At 48.9% G+C, this 25,961-nt stretch overlaps 1 protein-coding gene across 1 annotated transcript in view; it reads right to left on the bottom strand.

Moving 5' to 3' along the window:
- The window catches only part of LOC139281546 (voltage-dependent calcium channel subunit alpha-2/delta-4-like), a 745,953-nt gene that overhangs the window by 390,754 nt on the left and 329,238 nt on the right, over positions 1-25,961 (bottom strand). The window contains exons 27-29 of the mRNA XM_070901711.1: positions 25,520-25,565; positions 23,970-24,067; positions 17,584-17,677 (exon numbers count right to left, since the gene is read on the bottom strand). Of these exons, the coding sequence (XP_070757812.1) occupies positions 17,584-17,677; positions 23,970-24,067; positions 25,520-25,565 (238 nt within the window). The remainder of the gene's footprint in view (positions 1-17,583; positions 17,678-23,969; positions 24,068-25,519; positions 25,566-25,961) is intronic.

Below are 25,961 nucleotides of genomic sequence, written 5' to 3'. Positions count from 1 at the left end.
CCTGAACCTTTATTCACAGGACCAAGAAGTCATGACCCTGCGTGGGACCTCCCTTTATATACCTGGATGACCAGGTGAGGAGTGTCTCCCACAAGTTCACCTCCTGTGGTCAAGGTGTGCATTTCTTACGTATATACAGTATTGCAGTGATGTTACATAAAGGTTACATACATGACATCACCTCCCCCTCAACATCTTATTGGGATCATAGGTTAAGTCTCTCGGGTGGTCTGCGCTCTCTCGTGGAGCGCCGCAGTTGGGGCTCTGGATGTTGAGCCTTGATATGCGTGTCTGTCACCTGTGGTGATTCCGGCCTGTCCGGGCTGACCGCAGGGACTGTGCATGCTGCTGAATGTTCTTGTTGCTCGTTCACTGGCGGTGGTGTGAATACCATCTCATGATCTTCCTCAGGTTCCTCAGTGTCCATGCTGAACCCTTTTTTAAACTTGGTCCAGATGCTTGTGGCATATCTGCCCATTGTTAAGTTTAACCACTATGACCCTATTCCCCTCTTTGTCTATTACAGTACCCCCAAGCCATTTGGGCCCCAAAGCGTGATTGAGAGCAAATATGGGGTCATCAATTTCTATACATCTCCCCCTTGAATTTCGGTCATGGTTCTCGTTTTGGGACTGGCGCTTGCCCTCAACAATGTCGGACAGGACTGGATGAATGAGGGACAGCTGACTTTTGAGTGTTCATTTCATGAGTAGCTCACGGGACCCCCGTGAGCAAGTGCGGTCGGGATCTATAGGCCAGCAGGAGGTGCGATAGGTGGCATTGAAGGGAGGGTCCTTGAATCCAGAGCATGTCTTGTTTTATGATTTGGATCGCATGTTCCGCCTGGCCATTGGAGGCCGGCTTGAACGGTGCTGTCCTGACATGGTTAATGCCATTACCCGACATGAACTCCCGGAATTCGTAGCTTGTGAAACATGGGCCATTATCGCTAACAAGGATGTCCGGCAAGCCGTGGGTCGCAAAGACCATGCGCAGACTCACCACAGTGGTGGATGTCGTGCACAAATTCAAAATGACGCACTCGATCCATTTAGAGTACGCAGCAACAACAATGAGGAACATTTTTCCCATGAACGGGCCCGCATAGTCTACGTGAATACGTGACCATGGCCTGGTGGGCCAGGGCCACGGGCTGAGCGGAGCCTCCCTGGGGACATTACCTAGCTGGGCACACGTCGTGCACCTGCGAACACAGTGTTCCAAGTCTGAATCAATTCCCGGCCACCACACATGTGACCGGGCAATGACCTTCATCAGCACGATGCCTGGGTCCTCGCTGTGGAGTTCCCTGATGAATGCTTCCCTGCCCCTCTGGGCATGACTACCCGGCTGCCGCATAGTAGGCAGTCGGCTTGGATGGAGCGCTCATCCATCCGTCTGTGAAACGGTCTGACCTCCTCAGGGCACGCTCCGTGTGCGGGCGCCCAATCTCCAGTCAGGACACATTTCTTAATCAAGGATAGGAGGAGATCTCTGTTGGTCCAGATTTTGATCTGGCGGGCTGTGATGGGGAAGCCTGCGCTGTTAAAGGCGTCAACAGCCATGACCATCTCAGCGCTTTGCTCCACTGCCCCCTCAGTGGTGGCCAGCGGATGCCTGCTGAGCGTGTCAGCGCAGTTTTTGGTACCGGGCCGGTGCCAGATGGTGCAGTCATACACAGCGAGCGTGCGAGCCCATCGCTATATGCGAGCTGACGCATTGGCGTTGACAGCCTTGCTATCTGAGAGCAGGGATGTTAACGGCTTGTGGTCCGTTTCTAATTCGAACCTCCTGCCAAAAAGGTACCGATGCATCTTTTTCACCCCATAGACACATGCGAGAGCTTCCTTGTCAAACATCCCATATCCCCGTTCAGCTTGAGAGAACGACCTGGAGGCATAAGCCACAGGTTGTAGTTGCCCCTCAGCGTTACCCTGCTGCAACACGCACCCAACCCCATAGGACGATGCATCATACGTCAGAACCAATTTCTTACAGGGGTTGTACAGAGTCAACAGCTTATTAGAACAAAGCAGGTTCCGCGCCCGATTGAAAGCCCGTTCCTGACAGTCCCCCCAAAACCAATCGCAACCCTTATGCAGGAGCACATGTAGCGGTTCCAACAATGTGCTTAAGTTCAGCAGAAAGTTCCCGAAATAGTTCAAGAGTCCCAGAAATGAACGCAACTCCGATGTGTTGCAGGGCTTGAGCGCTCGTCGAATCGCCTCCGTTTTGGATTCGGTAGGCCGAATCCCATCTGCAGCAACACTCCTGCCCAGGAACTCAACCTCAGGAGCCAAAAGCACACATTTAGACTTCTTGAGTCGCAGGCCTACCCAGTCCAGTCGGCATAGCACCTCCTCCAGATTGTGGAGGTGTTCCTTGGTGTCATGACTGGTGATGAGGATGTCGTCCTGAAATACGATTGTTCCGGGAATGGATTTGAGCAGGCTTTCCATGTTTCTTTGAAAAATCGCGGCTGCTGATCGAATGCCAAACGGACACCTGTTGTAAACAAACAGTCCCTTGTGCGTGGTGATGGTGGTCAGTAGTTTAGATTCGTCGGCCAGTTCTTGGGTCATGTAGGCTGAAGTGAGGTCCAACTTGGTGATCAGCTTGCAGCCTGCCAGCGTGGCAAAAAGGTCCTCTGCTCTCGGGAGCGGGTATTGGTCTTGTAGGGACACCCGATTGATAGTGGCCTTGTAGTCGCCACAGATCCTGACTGAGCCATCTGCTTTTAGGGCAGGATCAATGGGGCTCACCCAGTCGCTGAATTCAACGGGTGAGATGATGCCCTCACTCAGCAACTGGTCCAACTCGCTCTCAATTTTCTCCCGCATCACATACGGCACAGCTCTGGCTTTATGATGCACTGGTCTGGCATCTGGGGTGATGATTATCACTACTTTGGTACCTTTGAATGTCCCGACGCCAGGTTGAAATAGTGGCTCAAATTGCTGTAGGACCTGTGAGCATGAACTTCGCTCCACAGAAGACATGGCATGCACTTCCCCCCATTTCCAGTTCATCTCAGCTAACCAGCTCCTCCCCAACCGTGCGGGATCATTGCCCGGGACAATCCAGAGTGGCAGCCGGTTCACCGATCCATTGTGTGTGACCGCCAACATTGCACTGCCTAGCACTGGAATGATTTCTTTGGTGAACGTCCGTCTCAATGCGCTCTAGTTTGGATCTGCTGGCTTTGAGTGGCCACAGCTTTTCGAATTGTTGAACACTCATGAGTGACTGGCTGGCCGCCGTGTCCAGCTCCATTCATACAGGGATGCCGTTTAATAGGACTTTCATCATCATGGGTGGCGTTTTGGTATATGAGCTGTGAATGTTTGCCACATGAACCCGCTGAACTTCAGCGTCCATCGATTTGCCCCAAGCATCATCCTGCCTCACAGACACCTCATCTGCCTCGTATATTAGCTGGGTTACAGGCTTTCTGCACATTCTGGCTAAATGGCCACTGAGGTTACAATTTCTGCAGACGAACTGTTGAAACCTGCAAGTCCTGGCAGCATGTCTGCCCCCACACCTCCAGCATGAACTGAGATTCCCATTGTTGTGAACAACAGAGCTGTTAGAAGGCATTCCTCACTGATTGTCCCTTTGACTGCTCTTGAGTGGGTGGGTGCCAATGGCCCCTCCCGGGCCGCATTGTCCACTGGGGGGGTGTAAATGTCCATTCAGCCTGCCATTGTCTCTGTTGGAGACTTACTTTTGGGTCTATTGCTGCCTGGGATGTGTCGAACTGCCCTTGCCTGCCTGCGGGGCTCTGTGTCACATTTATCATATTGACTCCCTGATCCATCACCATGTTGGAGGCAGAATTGCGCGCGTATATTATCTTGGTTTCCTCCTCCCCCGCCATAAAAGTCTGAGCCATCAACGCCGCCACTTCCAAGGTCAAGTCCTTGGTCTCAATTAGCTTTCTGAAAATCCCAGCATGACCGATGCCCTCAATAAAGAAATCCCTTAGCATCTCCCCCCTGCAGGCGTCTGTGAACTTAGAGGCTGGCCAAGCGCCAGAGGTCTGCAATGAAATCCGGTATGCTCTGTCCTTCCCGACATCGGTGGGTATAGAATCTGTGTCGGGCCATGTGTATGCTGCTCGCCGGTTTGAGATGCTCACCGATTAGTTTGCTGAGCTCTTCAAAGGTTTTGTCCACCGGCTTCTCGGGTGCTAGCAGGTCTTTCATGAGCGCGTAAAGCTTAGGTCCAGAGCTGGTCAGCAGATGAGCCCTTCGCTTGTCAGACGCTGCGTCTCCCAGCCAGTCCTCCGTGACAAAACTCTGCTGGAGCCTCTCAATAAAATCGTCCCAGTCCTCACCAACACAGTACCATTCATCTGTGCTGCTGGTGGCCATTCTCGTGGGTCGTTGATTCCCGTTTCTTGTCGCCAATGTAAAGTCCTTACACAATACCACAAATCCACACGAGGCACATTCTATGGACAAGGTCACTCCATGACCTGAACCTTTATTCACAGGACCAAGAAGTCATAACTTTGCGTGGGACATCCCTTTATATACCTGGATGACCAGGTGAGGAGTGTCTCCCACAAGTTCACCCCCTGTGGTCAAGGTGTGCATTTCTTACGTATGTACAGTATTGCAGTGTTGTTACATAAAGGTTACATACATGACAATCAGGATAACAAGGCTCGAGAAACCTCACGAAGCATCTGGTATTTGTCAGATAATAGAGGGATAATGGTTAACATTGTTAAATCAAAGTAAGTCTGATGCTATCATGGAGGCCTACACCAATAGGATATCATCAGAACCTTCTAGATTCAATAACTATTTCTCAATCTGCTAAATAGTTTTCTACTCTTCATAATTTGCACTATTTACTATTTAATATAATTTAGGTAGTCCAGTACCTGCTGTCTGCATGGAGATGTATATATCTGTGCTATATACTTTGTATAAAAGCACTGGGCTTGTTCTTGCATGAGGTGTTTTATTTTTCCAAATGATGTGGATGATAAAGATGAGTGATATTAGATTTGAAAGTATACAAGGTAGGACTTTCCTCTGCCTTTTCACTGGTTTAACAGTGATACTGGGGGAAGTAGATGTAGAAAATGTATGAGGAACACATGACACTAGTTCCCCACCCACTACTGTGCCAACATATTTTCTGGTGTCATTTCTGCCAGATGCTGGAAGTGCCTACCAAACATGAATGGGCACATTTAAATGAAACGATAATGATGGTGTGATGTTATATGTCACATTATGCATCACTATCACCTCAGTAACACTGGATGCTACTCATGCCAGTATTCACCAGACATTCAGCATTAATAGGTGAGGAAACTAAGTGCCAGCAGGAACTGCAATGGAGTGAGGGACCAGCACTGAGCACTCCCTTATTGCTGGAATTTGGCAGCAGCACTGGAGCCAGCAACATAGGCCAGAATTTTCACAATGCAGAGCAGCGGTTTGGGAATGGGTCGGCAGTTAAAAGCGCTGAAATTGGCAGCACATCAGGAACGTGCCGTCATCCATATTTAACTGGGGTGCATTTCGAAGCAGATCACGGATCCGTTCAGGAGAGGCGGGTGACCTTATTGAGGTAGTTAACTGTTTATTGAGAAACCCTTAACAGCCTTTTTAATGTGAGGTTTCAACTTCAACTGGTTGCGCATGGGATTCACTGACCTCGTCAGTGGCCATTATGCTACTTCATTAAGTGACAGTTGGAAAAAGCACATAAATACACACACCTTACATCTGCTTCTTTGCTTAAGGGCAAGGCTCTTGCTGACACCATTCTGTGAAGAGATTTTGCTCTCAGGAGTTTGCAAGTGATTTCTGCAACCTCGGAAGCTACTCACCACATTGCATGTCACTCTCACTACATTGAAGGATTGTGCCTCTGATCTCCACTTTATCTGGCATCTATCAGATTAGCACGGGTGCCACTACGCTGTTTCACCTTGGACCAACATGAGTCCCAGCACCAACACCAGCAGCAGCAGCAGCAAAACACCAGCAGCAGCAGCAGCAAAACACCAGCAGCAGCAGCAACAGCAGCAGCCTTCTCACCACTAATGCTCCACAGGAGAAAGAGGATCAGCACAGGGGTGCACCATGCTGGAGGCGATACCTCCAACACAGGGTATACATGCAGAAGATGAACTTCTTGGACATGACTGAACAGGAATGCTTCAAGAAGCTCAGGCTATCGCGCCAGGTCATGTCAGATATTTGCAGCTTACTGGAAGTAGACCTGCTGCCCAGAGGAGATGGTGCACAGGCCTTACCATTGGCTGTCAAAGTCACCACTGCCCTCACCTTCTTCACCTGAGGCTCCTTCCAGGGATCTGCAACAGACATTTGTAGGATATCGTAGTTGGCCGTCCACAGATGCATCACCCAGGTGACCGATGCAATGTTTCACAAATCAGCCACTTATGTAAACTTTGCCATTGATGAGGTCAATGTTACTGAGCCGGCGCTCAGCTTTGCAGCTCTGACTGGCTTCTCACAGTGCAGGCCGTCATCAGATTGGAGCTGCAGGAGAAGCAAGGCGCAGAGCGCACTGCCTCTTCAGAGGAGGAGGAACAGGTGCAATACGAGAAGGAGCAGGAGGAGGAGGAACCGGAGGTGGAGATGGCACCAGCAGCGGCACACGTTGCTGCCTGGTTGTACCAGTGCACCCATCTGGCTCCCAGATGCTGTACCAACTTCACCCCCTCCCCCGCCAACACCACAAAGAAGTTCCAAAGTGACCAAACCATTCCATCAAACAAACACCCATTGCTTGAGATTATGTAACGTCTCACCCTTCACTCCAAGTGACAAGGCCACTTCCAAGGTAGCAGGCAAATATGGGCAAGACTGGAAAGTGGTGCAACAAAATAAATCTACGTGCATCATAAATAGAACTGAAATTGAACATTAACATTTTGGCATCTACGATTGTGTCTCTTTTTTCTTTTCTGAATGCTTCTATGAGGTGTAACCCCTGTGACTTCGGCAGAGGTAGAGGCAGGCTGCTCACTTTCCTGCTTGACTGCTTTGGCACTTTTGGCGGAGGAGCCAAAGACTGCTCCTCCTAAAACTAAGGCAATGTGAGAGAAGTGGGAGTGCTTTGAGCAGAGCCCCCACTTCCATATCCCCTTTTATGGGCCACCCACATTTTCCTGCTAGCAAGGAGCTGGAGAGCACCTTGCTGTACATCACTGGGGCAATGAACGCCCAAGTCTACATTGCAATCCCTTCTAGAGATGTGATCAATAAGAGTCTGCAATCTGTTGTTCACAGCAAGCATGTTCTCATTTGACTGGCCCATAAGCTGCTCCATGCAGGTGGCCTTCCTTTCCAAGGAACAGCACATCGCCACCTTCGCTTGTGATATGGTGCTGCTCAGCCATGATCTTATTGACTGGTGGAACAGGCTCGAGGGGCCAAATGGCCTACTCCTGCTCCTATTTCTTATGTTCTTACGTTCATGTTAAGAGAAAGACTCTTCCATTCTTTGTACAATCGCGCACATCATGGCTGCAAAAGTTGCCAGAGACTCCCACATTTATTGCTGCTCCTACAAGATCAACTTCCTATCGATGACCCCCAAGGTTCAGCATCTGCAAGCAGCTGAGCAGAGCTTGGAGTGTCCGAGGAGCGAGGAGTCTCCACTGCTGTCCTTGTCTCCACTATCTGCTTTTGCTCACGTGCACGTATCTGCGCTGGTGCTGGATGCACATGGGTCTGGTGATGGTGCACCCTCAGAGAATGGAGCTTCCTCTGAGGAGTCATCTTTCTCCTCTTGTTGGACAGCGGGGGGACCACTTGATGGACCTGTGGGAGAGTAAAGATATGAATTAGACCTCTTATGATAAGAATGTGTAACGTTACTGTCATGTATCTTATATGGCCACTGTTGGTATTATATCAAAGTGTACCACCAAAGGGCACAGCAGTGGGAGACACTTAGGTTACCTGTACAGGTGTGCCTGGCCTAGTATAAAAGGCAGGCCACCAGGTGTGATCCTCACTCTCAAGTTAACTAATAAAGGACTAAGGTCACTACAGTTCAAGTACAACGCACTGCCTCATGGAGTCCTTGTTAGAGTATCTAAGGACACAATAACTGGTGATGAGAATACGAACTTTCACGTGGAAACGGCTGCCCTTGGTACGTTGCAGCAGTTCGCCGATGGTGATGATTGGGACACCTTTGTGGAGAGGCTAGAACACTTTTTCACAGCAAACGACCTGGCAGGAGAAAACCCAACTGCACTGGCTGATAAGCGCCGCGCTATCCTGCTAACCAGTTGTGGGCCCAGCGTCTATGGCCTCGTCAGGAATTTGCTGGCACCAGCGAAGACAATGACCAAGTCGTATAAGGAGCTCGTAACCCTGATCCAGAAGCAACTCAAGCCCAAGGAGAGCATCCTGACAGCCAGACACCAGTTCTACACCCACCGATGACCCGAAGGCCAGGAAGTCGCGAAGTATGCCGCAGACCTCAGGAGGCTGGCGGCACCATGCGAGTTCGGCACCCACCTCAACGAAGTGCTGCGGGACATTCTTGTCATTAGAATTGGCCATGAGGGTCTTCTTCACAAGCTACTGTCGGCAGATATCACAGTCACCCTGCAGAAGGCCATCTCGGTGAGCCAGTCATTCATGGCCTCGACCTGCGGCTCTAGGCAGATGTCTCACCCTCAGGACTCAAACCCGGCAGGTACTGTGCACAGAGTGGCGCCATTCAGGAGCTGAACTGTAGAGAGCGCATCCTCTGAGGGAAGAGAGAACAGGCCCCCGAGTCCCTTAACTCAGAGTCCGCTGAGGGGAGCTAATCGAGTAGCACCATGCTGATGTTTTGGAGGGAATCACAGGGTTCACCAGTGCCATTTTAAAGACTATGATTGCAAAGACTGCGGCACAAAGGGCCACCTCCAGTGAATGTGTAAGAGAAATAGAACTCACTGTGTCGATGAGGAGTCCGCAGATGGCCATGGATTATGAATTGTTAGACAGAGAGGCAGCCCAGTCCCACGGGGAGGTAGATAACATGTTTACCTGTACCACCGAGTGCTCCCCACTGAAGATGGAAGTCGTGATAGAGGGAAGTTCAGTCTTCATGAAAGTGGACACGGGGGCGAGCCAGTCAGTGATGAATCAAGGAGCCTTTGAGAGGCTATGGGACAATCAGCGGAACGACCCGAGTTGGCCCCGGTTCAGGCAAAGTTGCACACCTACACCAATGAAATCATCCCAATCATTGGTAGTGTGAGTGTAAAGGTACTCCATAATGGCGCGGTGCACAAGTTACCTCTGTGGATTGTTGCAGGTGATGGACCAATGCTGCTCGGCAGAAGGCGGATGGAGAAGATCCAGTGGAAGTGGGAAGATTTCACCCCTCCAGCGATCGAAGCCCTCTGCCCTCAGAGGCAAAGCAAACCCTCACCTGCAGGTGGACCCGGCACCGATGAGCTGACCAGCACGACACTCGAGACACTGACCTCTCAGCACGACCGCGTGGAGGTGATCCAGCTGAGACGGCCCAAACGCACCTTCTAGGCTCCAGTGGCAGGACTCAGGAGGGAGAAAATCGGATCTTGCAGCAAATTCCCAACTGCAGAGGCAGAACCCGGGGAGAAGAGGATCACCGCAGTTAACATTGTGGACGAAGAAAAGATGGCGCCCGAACCACGAGGCAACGCGCTGCAGACAAAGATGGTCGTGACCAGACCACGAGGTGCAGCGCTGATGGAGCAACACGTGGCACTAAACAGAGAAATGGATTGGGGTAAAGCAAGCAAGGCTCTCTGAAAGGAGGCCTGCAACCCACTACAATTAAAGGGACAGTTCCACACAATTAAGCAATGTAACAAGAATTGTAAGTCAGAGAGTAAAGGTGCAATGGATTATGTAAAATGTGTAACTGACCATGTAAAATGTGTAATTGATGATCGGAATTGTATACATGCAACCAGCAAGGAAAAGTCGCGTGATCGTGTTTGGACCCCTAGAGTGTCCATCATAAGCAAGGAAAAGCTATGCGATGCAAGATTCCCATTGCATGTAGCCAATGTAGCGGGCAGACACCCGTCGGGTGCACACAGGTCCAGCAGGCTACCCAAGTGTGGCCACAAGTAGCCAACACACACGAGCTGCGAGGCAAGCGACCTCAGCAAGTCAAAAGCACCGGTAGTGATACCATGCCCTGGGTCGGCTCCATCTCTCAGGCAACCAAATGCCACGAGTCTGAAGGAGCAGACTGCACCAAGGCTATATCCCCAGATGTAGGGTCACTTGCCAATGTTTCCCCAGAGGAAACAAGCTCCAGCCAGGATCACGAACCAAGTGACGCTCAGGCCAGCAAGTCAGCAGTTCCCTGTGCACTGCTAGACGACAGCTCCTCAAGGCGGAGCTGGGACCCAGGGCGTAAAGAAAGGACAGGGTGGGTCAGAGACATCTGTGAACCAGCCTGCCGCTAAGGACCATGGCAACAGCCCTGAGAGCTGGCTACGGGAGCCAACCGGCTTCCCACTGCCAGCACCGGGCACGGAACCGCCACCAGACTGCAAGAACACAACCCAGCAGCTCTGGAACTAACCGTCCTTACGAACCGGTCACTGCATCGGCAAGGCATCTAACGCTCTTGTCGCAGCACGGAACCACACAAAAAAAAAAGAAATGCAAAACCCATTCACTTGAACTTGTAGGTACATGAATGCCAGGAGCCTCCGCCACACCAATGTGGGAGTGGAGTGGTCAGGAACACACACACATACACATACATACAAACAGCAACCACCAGCACACTACTGCACCAACTACCCTCCCAAGGTTAAGCTGGCCTACCAGAGGTTTACCAGACAGAACCCATATAGAGCTAAGCCCAGATCATAGTTAATGCAGAGGCGATTTGCACGGAGGATTCAGGGGGGAGTGATGTCATGTATCTTACATGGCCACTGTTGGTATACAAGGTGTGCCACCAGAGGGCACAGCAGTGGGAGACTCGTAGGTTACCTGTACAGGCATGCCCGGCCTAGTATAAAAGGCAGGCCACCAGGTGGATCCTCACTCTCGAGTTAACTAATAAAGGCCTAATGTCACTACAGTTCAAGTACAACACACTGCCTCGTGGAGTCATTGTTAGAGCATCTAAGGGCACAATAGTTACCATTATGCACATAATGATATTTCACTGGCTGCTGACATCAGTCACCATGAGTGATTCTGTATTTTTTTTATTCGTTCGTGAGATGTGGGTAAGGCCAGTATTTATTGCCCTTGAAAAGGTGGTGGTGAGCCACCTTCTTGCACCGCTCAGTTCTTGTGGTGAAGGTACTCCCAGTGCCGTTAGAAAGAAAGACTTGCATTTATGTAGCACCTTTCACGACCACTAGACATCTCAAAGCGCTTTACAGCCAATGAAGTCCTGTTGTAATGTGGGAAACACGGCAGCCAATTTGCATACAAGCAAGCTCCCACAAACACCAATGTGATAATAACCAGATAATCTGTTTTTTTGTTATTTTGATTAAGGGATAAATAGATTGGCCAGGACACCAGGGATAACACCCCTGCTCGGTTTGAAATAGTGCCATGGGATCTTTTATGTCCACTTGAGAGAGCAGACCGGGCCTCGGTTTAATGCCTAATCTGAAAGATGGACTGCCTAGATTTTTGTGCTCAAGTCCGTGGAGTGGGACTTGAACCCACAACCTTCTGACTCAGGGGCGAGAGTTCCAAGATTTTGACCCAGCGACGATGAAGGAACGACGATATACTTCCAAGTCAGGATGGTCTGTAACTTAGAGGGGAACTTGCATGCGATGGTGTTCCCTGCTGCCTTTGTTCATCTAGGTGGTAGAGGTTGCGGTTTTGGGAGGTGCTGCCGAAGAAGTCTTGGCGAGTTGCTGCAGTGTATCTTGTAGATGGTACACACAGCAGCCACGGTGCGCTGGTAGTGGAGAGGGTGAATGTTTAAGGTGGTGGATGGGGTGCCAATCAAGTGGGCTGCTTTGTACTGGATAGTGTCGAGCTTCTTGAATGTTGTTGGAGCTGCACTCATCCAGGCAAGTGGTGAGTATTCCATCACACTCCTGACTTGTGCTTTGTAGATGATGGAAAGGCTTTGGGGAGTCAGGATCTGCTCTAGTTGCCACAGAATTTATGTGGCTGGCCCAGTAAAGTTTCTGGTCAATGGTGACCTTCAGGATGTTGATGATGGGGGATTTGGCGATGGTATTGCTATTGAATGTCAAGGGGAGGTGGTTAGACTCTCGCTTGTTGGAGATAGTCATTGCCTGGCACCTGTATGGTGCGAATGTTACTTACAACTTATCAGTCCAAGCCTGAATGTCGTCCAGGTCTTGCTGCATGGAGGCATGGACTGCTTCATTATCTGAGGAGTTGCGAATGGCACTGAACACAGTGCAGATCATCCCCACTTCTGACCTTATAATCGAGGGAAGGTCATTGATGAAGCAACTGAAGATGGTAGGGCCAAGGAAACTGCCCTGTTGAACTCCTGCAGTGATGTCCTGGAGCTGTGATGATTGACCACCAACCAGTGGAGAGTTTTCCCCTTGATTCCCATTGAATTTCATTTCTACTAGGGCTCCTTGATGCCACACTTAGTCAAATACTGCCTTGATTTCGAGGGCAGTCACTCCCACCTCTTGCCATGTGGGAAATTTAATTCTGTCACCAGGTTGCTGGGATGTTTTCCCTCTTCGTCTCCCACCGTCAACAACTCTGTCACTCCATTTATTTCGAGAGCACCCTCCTCTGCTGGCGTCAAATTAGTATATACAGATTGAACCTCCCTTATCTGGCACCCTCGGGACCTGGCTTGTGCCGGATAAGGGATTTTGCCGGATGAGGGGAGGTCACGTGTTCTACTGTCTTTTACAACTGCCAGGCCCCAGTCAGCCAGCCCCGATACAGAGATCCCCGACCCCTCCCCCCCACAATCACGATCTTCAAGACTCATTCAAAGTAATGAAGAGGTCTTTTAGAAACATAGAAAATAGGTGCAGGAGTAGGCCATTCAGCCCTTCTAGCCTGCACCGCCATTCAATGAGTTCATGGCTGAACATGCAACTTCAGTACCCCCTTCCTGCTTTCTCGCCATAGCCCTTGATCCCCCGAGTAGTAAGGACTTCATCTAACTCCCTTTTGAATATATTTAGTGAATTGGCCTCAACAACTTTCTGTGGTAGAGAATTCCACAGGTTCACCACTCTCTGGGTGAAGAAGTTTCTCCTCATCTCGGTCCTAAATGGCTTACCCCTTATCCTTAGACTGTGACCCCTGGTTCTGGACTTCCCCAACATTGGGAACATTCTTCCTGCATCTAACCTGTCTAAACCCATCAGAATTTTAAACGTTTCTATGAGGTCCCCTCTCACTCTTCTGAACTCCAGTGAATACAAGCCCAGTTGATCCAGTCTTTCTTGATAGGTCAGTCCCACCATCCTGGGAATCAGTCTGGTGAATCTTCGCTGCACTCCCTCAATAGCAAGAATGTCCTTCCTCAAGTTAGGAGACCAAAACTGTACACAATACGCCAGGTGTGGCCTCACCAAGGCCCTGTACAACTGTAGCAATACCTCCCTGCCCCTGTACTCAAATCCCCTCGCTATGAAAGCCAACATGCCATTTGCTTTCTTAACCGCCTGCTGTACCTGCATGCCAACCTTCAATGACTGATGTACCATGACACCTAGGTCTCGTTGCACCTCCCCTTTTCCTAATCTGTCACCATTCAGATAATAGTCTGTCTCTCTGTTTTTACCACCAAAGTGGATAACCTCACATTTATCCACATTATACTTCATCTGCCATGCATTTGCCCACTCACCTAACCTATCCAAGTCACTCTGCAGCCTCATAGCATCCTCCTCGCAGCTCACACTGTCACCCAACTTAGTGTCATCCGCAAATTTGGAGATACTACATGTAATCCCCTCGTCTAAATCATTAATGTACAATGTAAACAGCTGGGGCCCCAGCACAGAACCTTGCAGTACCTACTAGTCACTGCCTGCCATTCTGAAAAGTACCCATTTACTCCTACTCTTTGCTTCCTGTCTGACAACCAGTTCTCAATCCACGTCAGCACACTACCCCCAATCCCATGTGCTTTAACTTTGCACATTAATCTCTTGTGTGGGACCTTGTCGAAAGCCTTCTGAAAGTCCAAATATACCACATCAACTGATTCTCCCTTGTCCACTTTACTGGAAACATCCTCAAAAAATTCCAGAAGGTTTGTCAAGCATGATTTCCCTTTCACAAATCCATGCTGACTTGGACCTATCATGTCACCATTTTCCAAATGCACTGCTATGACATCCTTAATAATTGATTCCATCATTTTACCCTTTTTGTTTGGCAGAGCGTCGAGGGCAGCAGGGAGGGGAGGAGTGGCCAGCGTGAGGACGTGGCCTGCTGGCCCGACCCTGGAGGGAGTGCCGATGGCAGCAGGGAGGGGAGAAGCGACTAGCCCAGGATTCGGCCCGACCCTGACCAGGGCACAGGAGGCAGTTCGATGGGACTCAATGCAATCCGTGTGCTGAGCCGGGATCGCGTTAAGAGCAAGCCCGCCCAGTGTAAGTGGAGCCATGGTGGCTCTGTGGCTGCAGGAGTTCCCGGCATCGAGGAGAAAGATAGCGGCCAAGCTCGGCAAAGCGAAAAACTAGCCAAGGGATTTAAACATATATATACATTTTTTTAAATAACTTTTATCAAGCTTTTATTTATAATTTCATTCAAAATATAATTATTAGTAGTACAGGTTGAACCTCTCTCCCTGTCCCCCCTCCCCTCCCCCTCCCCGACCGACCAACTTGAATACCCACCCTCAATGCCAGTTAGGCAATCAGTACCTTCAGAATCAGTCCCGAGGAAGGATTCTCTGTCTTCAGGAGAGCAGAAAATATTGGTGAGTACAAAAAAAATTTATCCGCATGTGCCACCCAGCTTCCAGGAATGGTGCCGGCCAAGGGATGGTGGCGGATAAGAGAGTCCAGGATAAGAGAGGTTCAACCTGTATTGGAGGGCTACCTCCTGTTCTTTCTCTTGCTCTCCTGTTCTGCGCACTCTTCTCCTGCAGGGAGGGAAAGAAGAGAACTTTGAGAGAATGATGACATGAGTGTAAGAGATTTCGTGTAAAGGATCTGTAGATGGTGACCATGAGGGAGTGACAAGACATTGCCAAATGGTCTCCTTCTGTGGTGTAACTTTGTAGGATTGCATTAAGTTGAGGATGAGTGTCAGTGGTGGTTAGTCAGATGGGAATGTGAGTAGGTGCATAGTCAGTGAAGGATGGGTCCACCTGTAAGGTAGGTTGGTGTGAGAAGTGACGTCCAAGAGTAGGCTTAAGAAGGCAGAGTGATGTATTTGGGGTGACACGCACATCAGGATTAATGTTGGGTGTGGCATTGTACTCACCTTTCCTCACCTCATGAGATCCTTACATCTCTTGCGGCATTGAATCCAGGAGCAGCTGACAACACTCCTGCTGTTCACTTCTTGTGCAATCTCCAGCCATGCCCTCTTGGTTTCACTGGATGCTCTCTTCCTGCTGCTACCAGGGAATAGGACCTCCCTCCATGCTCTGACTCCTTGTAGCAGGACTTCAAGGGAGACATCCGAGAACCTGGATGCTTTCTGGCACTGTGACTCCATCCTTGCTTGCATCCATCCATACAAAACTCTTCAATATATTATAATAGCCACCTCTCCCAACCATCTGTATACCTCCTCCAACAACCTTCAACTGTGATGTATGCATGGCTCCTTTAAATATGTGAGCTGAAAGTGTGTCATCAGATCTGCCCCATTTAATTGGCCGGGATATCTGCATGACTGTTTCAAGTGATCCAATTCAGTTAAATACGCAATGCAGAACACGCTGTTGAAAACTTCGGGATGCAGCTGCCTTGACTCTAAGGTGAAAATTCTGGCCTAATTCTCTCAGATAGAGAGGCTCTCTGATACAAACCTTCTGCATGTACCTGAATCCTTAAGCAGCACCCACATCATCTGGAGAGCCATCAACTCGGTGAAAGACGCACTATGGTCTTCCCGAAACTTGCTGGTCTTCCAGAGCAAGGAGATGTCCACGGCCGAGTGTTGCAGACTGGTGCAATCCAAGTCCAGGAGTATGTGCTGAGGGATGCACTAAAGGTTGGTGCAGTCGCCGCAAAGGCACGATGGGGAAGAGCCACAATTTAAGGTCCTTCCGCCACGGTAAACCCAGGGGATGGAATCAGACCTCCCCTCGGGCTGTACTTGTTAATCTGCTTGTATACATAGAGCACCATGTACTGAAAAACATCTGTGTTGTGCCATGTATAATGAAAGTCTCTGCACTGTATCTTGTAAAGAAATGTAAATGTATTCTCATCCGTTCCGTGTACTGCTTTCATCTGCATAGTGCTACATGTAACATGATTCGTGATTGGTATTGAAATGTATCCTGGATAGTAATGTAAACCTGTTCTTATCTGCTCCATGTAATACCCTTATTTGCACAGTGCTACATGTAACATGATTTACGGATTGTACTAAACTGTACCTTGAAATGAAACGCTGTCAGCATCCAAACAAATTGTATGGAATTGCTGACCGCAAGGTACTGAACTATTTTCCAATGTATTGTGAAAATTTTATATGAATAAAGTATATTTTTGAAAAAAAAAACATATCTCACCACCCACCACCAGCCCCCTCAGTGGCTAGTTCTCAAATGCAGGTGAAGATGTCTGGAGCTTGCCAAAAAGTATTAAAATGAATTGTTTGCCGTGGTTAGGGCTAGGTCAATTAGGTGGCCAAATATGTCACCGGTTACACTTCAGATGGCAAGGTCACCACTTAAGAGAATCTGGCCTATGGGTCCTGTGAGTAGTATTATATTACAATACTACTAGTTTGTGTCTGATGCCAGAATACCAAATATATTATAATTTGGTAGATAAGATACACGTAGCACACCAACAAATCAATAATTTTTTTGAGCAGCAACAAATGAATAAAATAGTACAGTAGGCACCAGTGACTTAGGGATTTAATAGAACAGCAGATGTACTAACAAATCAAAATGTGGCAATCAACAAGTCAATAAATTAATGATGTAGTAGGCATCAATGAATGGATAAACTTAGAAAGCAGCAGGTACATTAATAAATAAATGGAAAACAGTGCAAAGCAACAAACGAATAAATTAATGGAGTAGTGGGCACCAATAATTTAATGGAACATCAGGTAGACTAACAAATAAACAATGGGCACATCAAGAAATCAATAATTAATGAAACAGCAATCACCAATAATTGAATAAATTCACAGTATAGCAGGCACACTAACAAATAAAATCATAGACCAGCAGGCATACAAACAACCCCTCCAAAAATTGATCTGTGGACACACAACTAAATTAATAAATTTATTGAGCAGAAAACTCTAATGGTATATCTTTTTTAAACTTCTGTTCACTTTTATTTAAACTTAGAGACATGTCAAATTTTGACAATTGAGATATTTTACAAATATATTTGACTATTGATAGAATTTTTGTAACGGTTATACTCACTCAGAAATATTCATGGCTATGGCTGTCCAGTAAGCTTCAATTGGAGCAGTTACGACAGAATCAAAGATAACCTCCTGAACCAGCTCCTCATCACCTTCACAAAAAGGTAAAGATTTCAAAGAGACATAGAAACATAGAAACATAGAAAATAGGTGCAGGAGTAGGCCATTCGGCCCTTCTAGCCTGCACTGCCATTCAATGAGTTCATGGCTGAACATGCAACTTCAGTACCCCAATATAGAATAGATGGGATAGTAGACAGATTTAGATTGAAATGCACTGAATGGTGTGAAGTTGCTATACTTGCATGGTAAATACGAACTGAGCTCATCACAGAAAATTAAGTCTTGTCCATTTCAGTCTAAGTACTATTAGAGCTAGAAATTCCACATTTAAGAATAGCATAATTTTTTGGAACTACAGGTTGAGTGTCTGAAATCCGGAAACCTCGGGACCGAGGCCATTCCGGATTCTGGGTATTTCCGGATTTTGGAACGTCTTTGCTTGGGCTAAGGTAGATGGGGTCGGGCAGCTGAGGTAAAGGGGTGAGGTCGGCCCGTCGAGATAAGGGGGAGAGGGGGGAGAAGGGGGACAGCCGGGGCAAATTCGGACCAGGTAGAGGTCGGGTCGCCAAGGGCCAGGGTGGGCGAAGTCGCGGCGAAGTCGGGGCGGGCGAAGTCGCGGTGAAGTCGGGCTGGAGTCGGGCCGCCGAGGGCTGGAGTGAGGTAGGGCTGGAGCGAGGTCGGGCTGCTGAGGGCTGGGATGAGATCAGGCCGCTGAGGGCCGGAGCGAGGTCGGGCTGGAGCGAGGTCGGGCCGCTGAAGGCCGGGGCGAAGTCGGGTCACCAAGGTGGGGGGAGTCCTGATTTCGGAACATTTTCCGATTTCCAGATAACCCTGCCACGGATCAGCCCGGTGTCCAGATTCCAGAACATTCCGAATTTTGGAACTCCGGATTTCGGGCGTTCAACCTGTATTTGCGAATAACAGCTGATTTTTTATGCCAAAATGGTGGTAAAAAAATAAGGCCTAAGTTTCACCAAAAGTTTTTTAAATTTTGGTGTAGCGTTAAAATACCACCATTTTTAAGGATGGAGCTAAATTTTTTCATGTTAAAAATAACACCAATTCTGTGCATGCGCAAAAAAAGAAAAAAAAATTGCCCGTTTTTCACGCATGCACATTACACTTCCAGGTCTGGATCAGTCATTTTTAAAGACCATTGTAACTTGCAGGAGATTTGTGAATATTTCCACACAGGAGCTGCAAAACGAAAAATGGAGTCTAATTCAGAAAGGAAAAGGGCCAGGAAGTTTAACCAAGATGCCACTGAGGCCTTACTAGGCGCTGTGGTCAGAGGATGGCGCCAGATTGGCAAGAATGGTCCTGGTAAACTCAAACCAGCAGCAATAGCTCAAGCGTGGCAATGCGTTGCTGAACAGGTTTTCTCAGTCGGGTCCATCAGGAGGCCAACAGTGTCGAAAGAAGTGGCAGGACCTTTGCCAAGCAGTTATAGAGTAAGTGATGTTTTTATTTATGCATTACAATTACTTGAATTGTAAATGTGAGTATCTGTGGGGCCAAGTTTCGGCCTGAGTTGCTTCTGTTTTTTTGGAGCAACTGGTTTAGAATGGAGTATCTTAGAAATTGCAATTCTCGGCATTTAGTTTGCTCCAGTTCTAGTCAGTTAGAACAGTTTCAGTTTGGAACAGATTTTTCTTTTCAAAAGGGGGCGTATCCTGCCACTTACGCCCGTTTTGAAAGTTTAGGCAGTGAAAACATACTCCAAACTAATTTAGAATGGAGTATGTGTAGATTTTTGTATGCTCAGAAAAACTTTGTCTACACTTAGAAAATCAGACGTAGGTTACAAATCAGGCATAGGGAATGGGGGGGGGGGCGGTTTAAAGGGAAGTTTACAAACATTAAACATTTCAGTTTTACAAATAAAGAGCCATCATCAACAATAAATGATAAATACATCAATAAATCAACCAATAAATCAATCAAAAAAAAATTAATAAAAAATTTAAAAATTTTTAAAAATCAATAAATAAAACATTTTCTACTTACCGACTTCAGCACCGGGAGTCCTCCAACAGCGTGCTGGGACGGCCCCCCCAGTGTGTCTCTGACAGTGTCTCTATCTCTCTGTCTGTCTGTGTGTGTGTCTCTCACTCTCTGTCTGTCAGTGTCTGTGTTTCTGACAGCGAGGGGAGGGGGAGAAGGGGGGTGGGGGAGGGGGAGAAGGGTGGGGGAGGGGGAGAAGGGGGTGGAGGGAGGTAGAGGGGGTTGAGGGTTAGTGGGGGTGAGGGTTAGTGGGGGTGGGGGTTAGGGGGGTGGGGGTTGGGGAGGAGGAGGGGGAGGGGAGGAGGAGGAGGAGGAGGGGGAGGAGGAGGAGGAGGGGGAGGGAAGGAGGAGGAGTAGGGGGAAGGAGGGGAGGGGGGAAATGAGAGGAGGGGGGAAATGAGAGGAGGGGGGAAAGGAGAGGAGGGGGGAAAGGAGAGGAGGGGGGAAGGAGAGGAGGAGGGGGGAGAAAGGAGATGGGGGGAAGGAGAGGAGGAGGGGGGAGAGGAGAGGGGGGGAAAGGAGAGGAGGAGGGGGGGAAAGGAGGGAGTAGGGAGGGAGAGGAGAGGGGGGGAAAGGAGAGGAAGAGGGGGGAAGGAAAGGAGGAGGGGGGAGAGGAGAGGGGGGGAAAGGAGAGTAGGAGGGGGGAAAGGAGAGGAGAGGAGAGGAGGGGGAAGGAGGGGAGGGGTGGGAAGGAGGGGAGGGGGGAAGGAGAGGAGAGGAGAGGGGGAAGGAGGGGAGGGGGGGAAGGAGGAGAGGGGGGAGGAGAGGAGGGGGGGGAAGGCGAGGAGGGGGGGAAGGAGAGGAGGGGGGGAAGGAGGGGAGGGGGAGGAAGGAGGGGAGGGGGCGAAGGGGGAGGGAAGGAGAGAGGAGGGAGGGAGGGAGAGGGGAGGGAAGGAGAGGAGAGTGAACGGCCGGGCCCAAGACTTCGGGCTGGATTTACAGGTAGGTGGCGTCGGGTCTTGGGTCCCGGGTCCGGGGGGGGGGGCGGTGGGCGGGGGTCGCGGAGATCGGGTGGGGGGTTCGCGGAGATCGGAGGGGGGGTCGTGGAGATTGGGAGGGTCACGGAGATCGGGGGGGTCGCGGAGATGGGGGGTTGGTCGAGGAGATCGGTGGAGGGGGGAAGAGAGAGTAGCGGAGGTCGGGGGGGGAAGAGAGAATCGCGGAGGTCGGGGGGGGAGAAAGAGTCGCGGAGGTCGGGGCGGGGAGGGGGAAAGCGAGTCGCGGAGGTGGGGGGGGGAGAGAGTCGCGGTCGGGGGTGGGGAAAGAGTCGCAGAGGTCGGGGGGGAGAGAGTCGCGGATTTCGGGGGGGTGCGGGGGAAGAGAGAGTCGTGGAGGTCGGGTGGCCAGGGCGGGGGGGGGGGTGAGAATCGCGGAGGTCGGGTGGCCAGGGGCGGGGGGTGGGGGGGAGAGTCGCGGAGGTCGGGTCGCCGGGGGGGGGGGGGAGGGTGGAAGAGGAGGTCGGGACGCCGGGGGCGGGCGGGGGGGAGCGGAGGTCGGGTCAGGTCGCCGGGGGCGGGGCGGGAGCGGAGGTCAGTTCACCGGGGGTGGGGGCGGGGGGGAGTTGGAGGAGCGGTGGTCGGGTCACCGGGGTGGGGAGAGCGGGGGTCGGGTCTGGTCCGGGGAGCGGGAGTCAAGTCGGGTCGGGTCTGATCGGGTGGGAGGTGAGCCTTATCCACGCAGCCCCAGTGAAGCCATTCGGCCAGGGCTAGGGGCTGCATGCTTCGGGCCCCTCCCACAGTTTCGGGCGCCTGGAGCTACTGCACATGCACGCCCACTGTAGCGCGCATGTGCAGATGTCCCGACACTGTTTTCAGCGCAGGGACCTGGCTCCGCCCCCCACAGCTCATGCTGTGTCGCGCCCAGCTCCAGAGGACCTGCAGGGAGCCGGAGAATAGGTGCACTTTGTGGCGTGAAAAACGGGCGTCCAGATCCGGGCTGTACCGTTTTAGGCGCGGCCCGAAACTTGGGCCCTGTGTGTGCCACGACAGCAGAAGGCCCCTCTCTTAAAAATTTCTATTGCCATCTTTGCAGAAGAAGGTGTTCAACAACAACCGAGAGCGGAGGAAAACTGGTGGAGGTCCGCCAAGAGTACACCCTAACAGCCTTGGAAAGTAAAATCACAGGTATTATTGGTGGGTCCTGAAGATCGACCACCCATGCGGATGTTGGGCCCAGGTTGCAGAGAGAGGGTAAGTCCTGCAAAATCCAGTCTGGGTTGGCACAAGTGGGCTACGCTTCGGTTTATGTGATGTACTCTCCGTCGGCTACGCTTCGGTATATGCAATGTACTATCATTCGTCGTGGTCCTTCAAATGAGCCTGCGCTATGTGAGCCTACTCATGTCACCATGCCTCCTCCCCTGCTGCTAACCATTCGTCTGTTCTGTTATATTTTGCAGATGTTGCACAGACATCAAATAATGAAGGACAAGACCCCGCCACCATGCCAGGAGCAGAAATGGATGAGCCCGACGACCTTGGCCATACTGAACAAGTTTCGCAGGTCGATCAGGAGGAGGACAAGGAGGAGAATGAGATGGAGCAGGAGCCCGACAATATTTTTCGGGGTGGGGGCGGGGGCCCCAGAGGAGGCTGATCAGACAGTGATATTGCAATTGTTGGAGTTGCAGGCCACGGATGTACCAATCTTTTTCAACAGATCTACGCGCGAGAGGAAATTTGTAGGTTGTCCACCCTCCGAGATCGTGGGTCCCACTGGGTTGCAGGAAAGCACACCCTGGGCAGCAGCAGGCCCGTCTGTACGGAGGAGACCTGAACAGCGCTCTCCTGAAATGCAGGCTCCACGGGAGGTGGTAGAGCTCATGGGAATGAGTGGGGAGAGCCTTCAGCTTACAAAATCATTTCTTGAGGCCATGGGTGGGATCAAGGGAGAAATAGCAGCACTATCTGGTGACATTAGGGAGGGTATATCGGGAGGAATAGCAGCACTATCTTCAGGCATGTCGGAAATAGTCGCTGCAATGCGGGGACACACCCAGGCTGTCATTGCCCAGCGACAACTGACGGTATCAAGTGATGCCACTGCCACTCCAATCCCCAGACTAACCTCAACAGTCAGTGTGCAGGTTGATCTACAGGCTGAAGAGTCCCAAGCTGGGCCTTCCGCAGCCAAAGGTTTTCAAGGGCTTCCATTGCCATTTCCTGGGTCTGTCCCCCAACAAGCGGAGCACTGTACCTAATTTATCACTGTCCTTAAAAATATCCTTCTTGGGGAAACTCACAGAAAATGGCGTTATAGTTGGCTTTGACCCCAAGTGACATCACAAAAATGGTTCTCGAAAAAATCGGCCCTTATTTATTAAGGACAGCGTTACACCACTGGCGAAATTAACAAATTGGCCCTAAATTGATTTAGCTCCAAAAAAAACCCTTTAGCTCCAAAAATGGTGGTGAATTTCAGGCCTACTGCCTCATGTGCATTGAAAATTAACTATTACATGTGTGGAATCTCATTCCTTCAGGTTTTAATTGTTTTTAGAGATTTTAGAAAGGTAAAATTTAAAATTACAATTAAAAGAAAAATCTTTTCCTCTGACTCTTTTTTCTCTATCTCTTAATATGACCTTTCTTTCTTTCCCTCTCTTTCTGTACCTGATTTGACATTGAATTCACCCATTCAAACTTACACTACTTCTCAATCCTTGCTCTATTAATCTTACAATCCTTCAATCCAGTTGGTTAAGGAGATACACAGTTGCTTTCCCTGTTCGCTCACGTCCCAGATGCCGTTTCCCTCACTACAATGTTATCGCATTTTTAGCAACTTTCCACGCAAAAATTTTAAAAACGTAAACATGCAAGGGCAAGTGTAACTAATGGCAGATACCATTAGATGCCCTGCCACAGCAAATTATGGCCCCTTGTGTTCTAGAACTGACAGCATAGCAGTTCTAGCATGTGGGAGTTACACTGTAAATGTACTGTCAGTACAGAAGAAAGCCATTTCAACTACTGTTGGTTTTAACACATTAACTTCGAGACTCCTACCAGATCCAGAGAAATTTCCATCTCTGTGGGCTGACCAATTCCGCTGCATGGCACCCGGGAACTAAATATTCATCAGGCACAAAGCAAATGAATACCTCCCCAAGGCATTTAAATTCCTGTTCCATTTCATATCAACTTGTAACTTAACATGAAGGCAGGGCTTCACTCAGCCTTTCTTGTATTCAGTGCCTGTCAGCTGATGGCATTGGACATTTCTTTTTAATTAGAAAAATATAGAGTTTGGCGGTCTATTCTGCTGGTCTTGCATATGAAACAAATAGGTTCAAGCTACGGATGATATTGTGCTCACATTCTAGATCTGGTTCCTCTCCAGAAAGATAGCGAATTACAGCCTCTTTTTGCGATAGCTTACGATGGTCTGAATCAATGTCGGTTACACAATAAATCCTGCAAGGAAGGAAAGAAATAAAGTCCTCTTCAGTTACAGGTACAATTTTCACTGAAGTCTGCAATTTTAAGTCTATCAGGTTCCACAAACATATTACAGCATCAGAAGTTCAAATATGACATCTCACCAATAAATGGATATATAAACTAATAATTATATTGGACAATATGTTTAGATTAAGTCACTGGGCAGTATCTTATATAGCATGTCATAATTAAACATGATTCAGTGGTAGCACTCACGTCTCTAATCAGGTTGTCATTGGTTCAAGCCCCATTCCAGCTCATGATTTAGGCTGACACTTCAGTACAGCACTGAATGAGTGCTGCCATGCTGGAGATGGCATCATAAAACCCAATATAAAAATTAAAGTTTGTTCTTTATTTCTTTAATATAACACTTAACATAATTATTACATTCACAAATATGCAGCTCATGGCTTGAAAGTATGCATGGATCGTATGCAAGAACTTCAATAATGCTGAAGCCGATAATTGTTCAGAATGGATATGTGATGGTCAGGTAGGTAGTCATCTACTATTGTACTGCACAGGTTACTTCCATCTCTACACTTTCTCCAATAACAAAAGGATTGCCAGGTGCATAAACTCTTTCCATGGCTGAATACAGACCTGTCTAAGACTTGCCAAAAGGAAATGTCATTCCACGTGATGGGACTGTTTTTCTCTCCCCACGCTCTCAGAAATCTACTATTCTGCTGCAGTCCCATCTAGTGCAAGACTTGGATTACAAACACGGCAAGTCCAATGATTTGCGGTTGAAGCTACAAGGCTACCTAAGCTGCTGTTCAGATAATGTTAATGTTTTTTTTTAATTACTCAATAAAAGTACACCCTAAGCCACTGTGTGTTATTGTCTGCTAGATATTAATCCTCAAGTTAATTAAAGAATTAATTAAGTAGCTCAATGTGTCAGCTGTGGCTCAGTTGACAGCATTCTCGCCTCTGAGGCAGAAGGTTGTGGGTTCAAGAGCACAAAATCTGACACTCCAGTGGAGTACTGAGGGAATGCTGCACTGTTGGAGGTGCCACCTTTCGGATAAGACATTAAACTGAGGCCTCAACTGTCCCCTCAGGTGTAAAAGATCCCATGGCACTCTTTTGATGAAGAGCAGGGGCATTCTCCCTGATGTCCTGGTCAATATTTATCCCTCAAACAACACCAAAAAACAAATGATGTGGTCATTTTCACATTGCTATATGTGGGAACTAGCTCTACGCAAATTGACTGCTGCTTTTCCTACATTACATTAAAATGCTTTCGGACATCTGGAGGTTGTGAAGGGCACTATATAAAGGTAAGTTTTTCTTTTCTTTTTCTAGTGAGAACATGAGTACCAATTACAAATAAGAAACAATAGAATGCTAACATGCTTGGCTGAAGTCTTATTGTTCGAATGTGGGGTTTACAGCATGCAGCCATTATCTTACCAATCATTTGTAAGTATCAGGTCAGGCTGGACGATGTCATGTAACACTGAAATTGAAAATAAAAATTAATTAGTGATTCAAAATTATTCCACATTAGTTTTAAAAAAGGACCAAAAACTGCTCCCAACTCTATTAGAGAAAATGAAAACAGAAAATGCTGGAAATGCTCAGCAGGTCAGGCAGTATCTATGGAAAGAGAAACAAAGTTAATGTTTCAGGTCAATGACCTTTCATCAGAACTTGAAAAAGTTAGAGATGTACAGATTTTAAGCAAGTCCAGAGACAGGGAAAGTTTGGGGTGGGGAGGGGGGGGCGGGGGGAGAACAAAAGGGAAGGTCTGTGATAGGATGGAAGGCAGGAGCAATTAAAAGACAAAAGGGGTGATGGTGCAAGGCAAAAGGAGATAGTGATGGGTCAAGAAACAAAAAAGATGAGTCTAGAA

Source organism: Pristiophorus japonicus, chromosome 15 (genome assembly GCF_044704955.1).
Source record: "Pristiophorus japonicus isolate sPriJap1 chromosome 15, sPriJap1.hap1, whole genome shotgun sequence".
Taxonomy (NCBI): Eukaryota; Metazoa; Chordata; class Chondrichthyes; family Pristiophoridae; genus Pristiophorus; species Pristiophorus japonicus.
The sequence above is the reverse complement of the archived record's forward strand: the minus strand, read 5'-3'. Positions and strand labels throughout refer to the sequence as shown.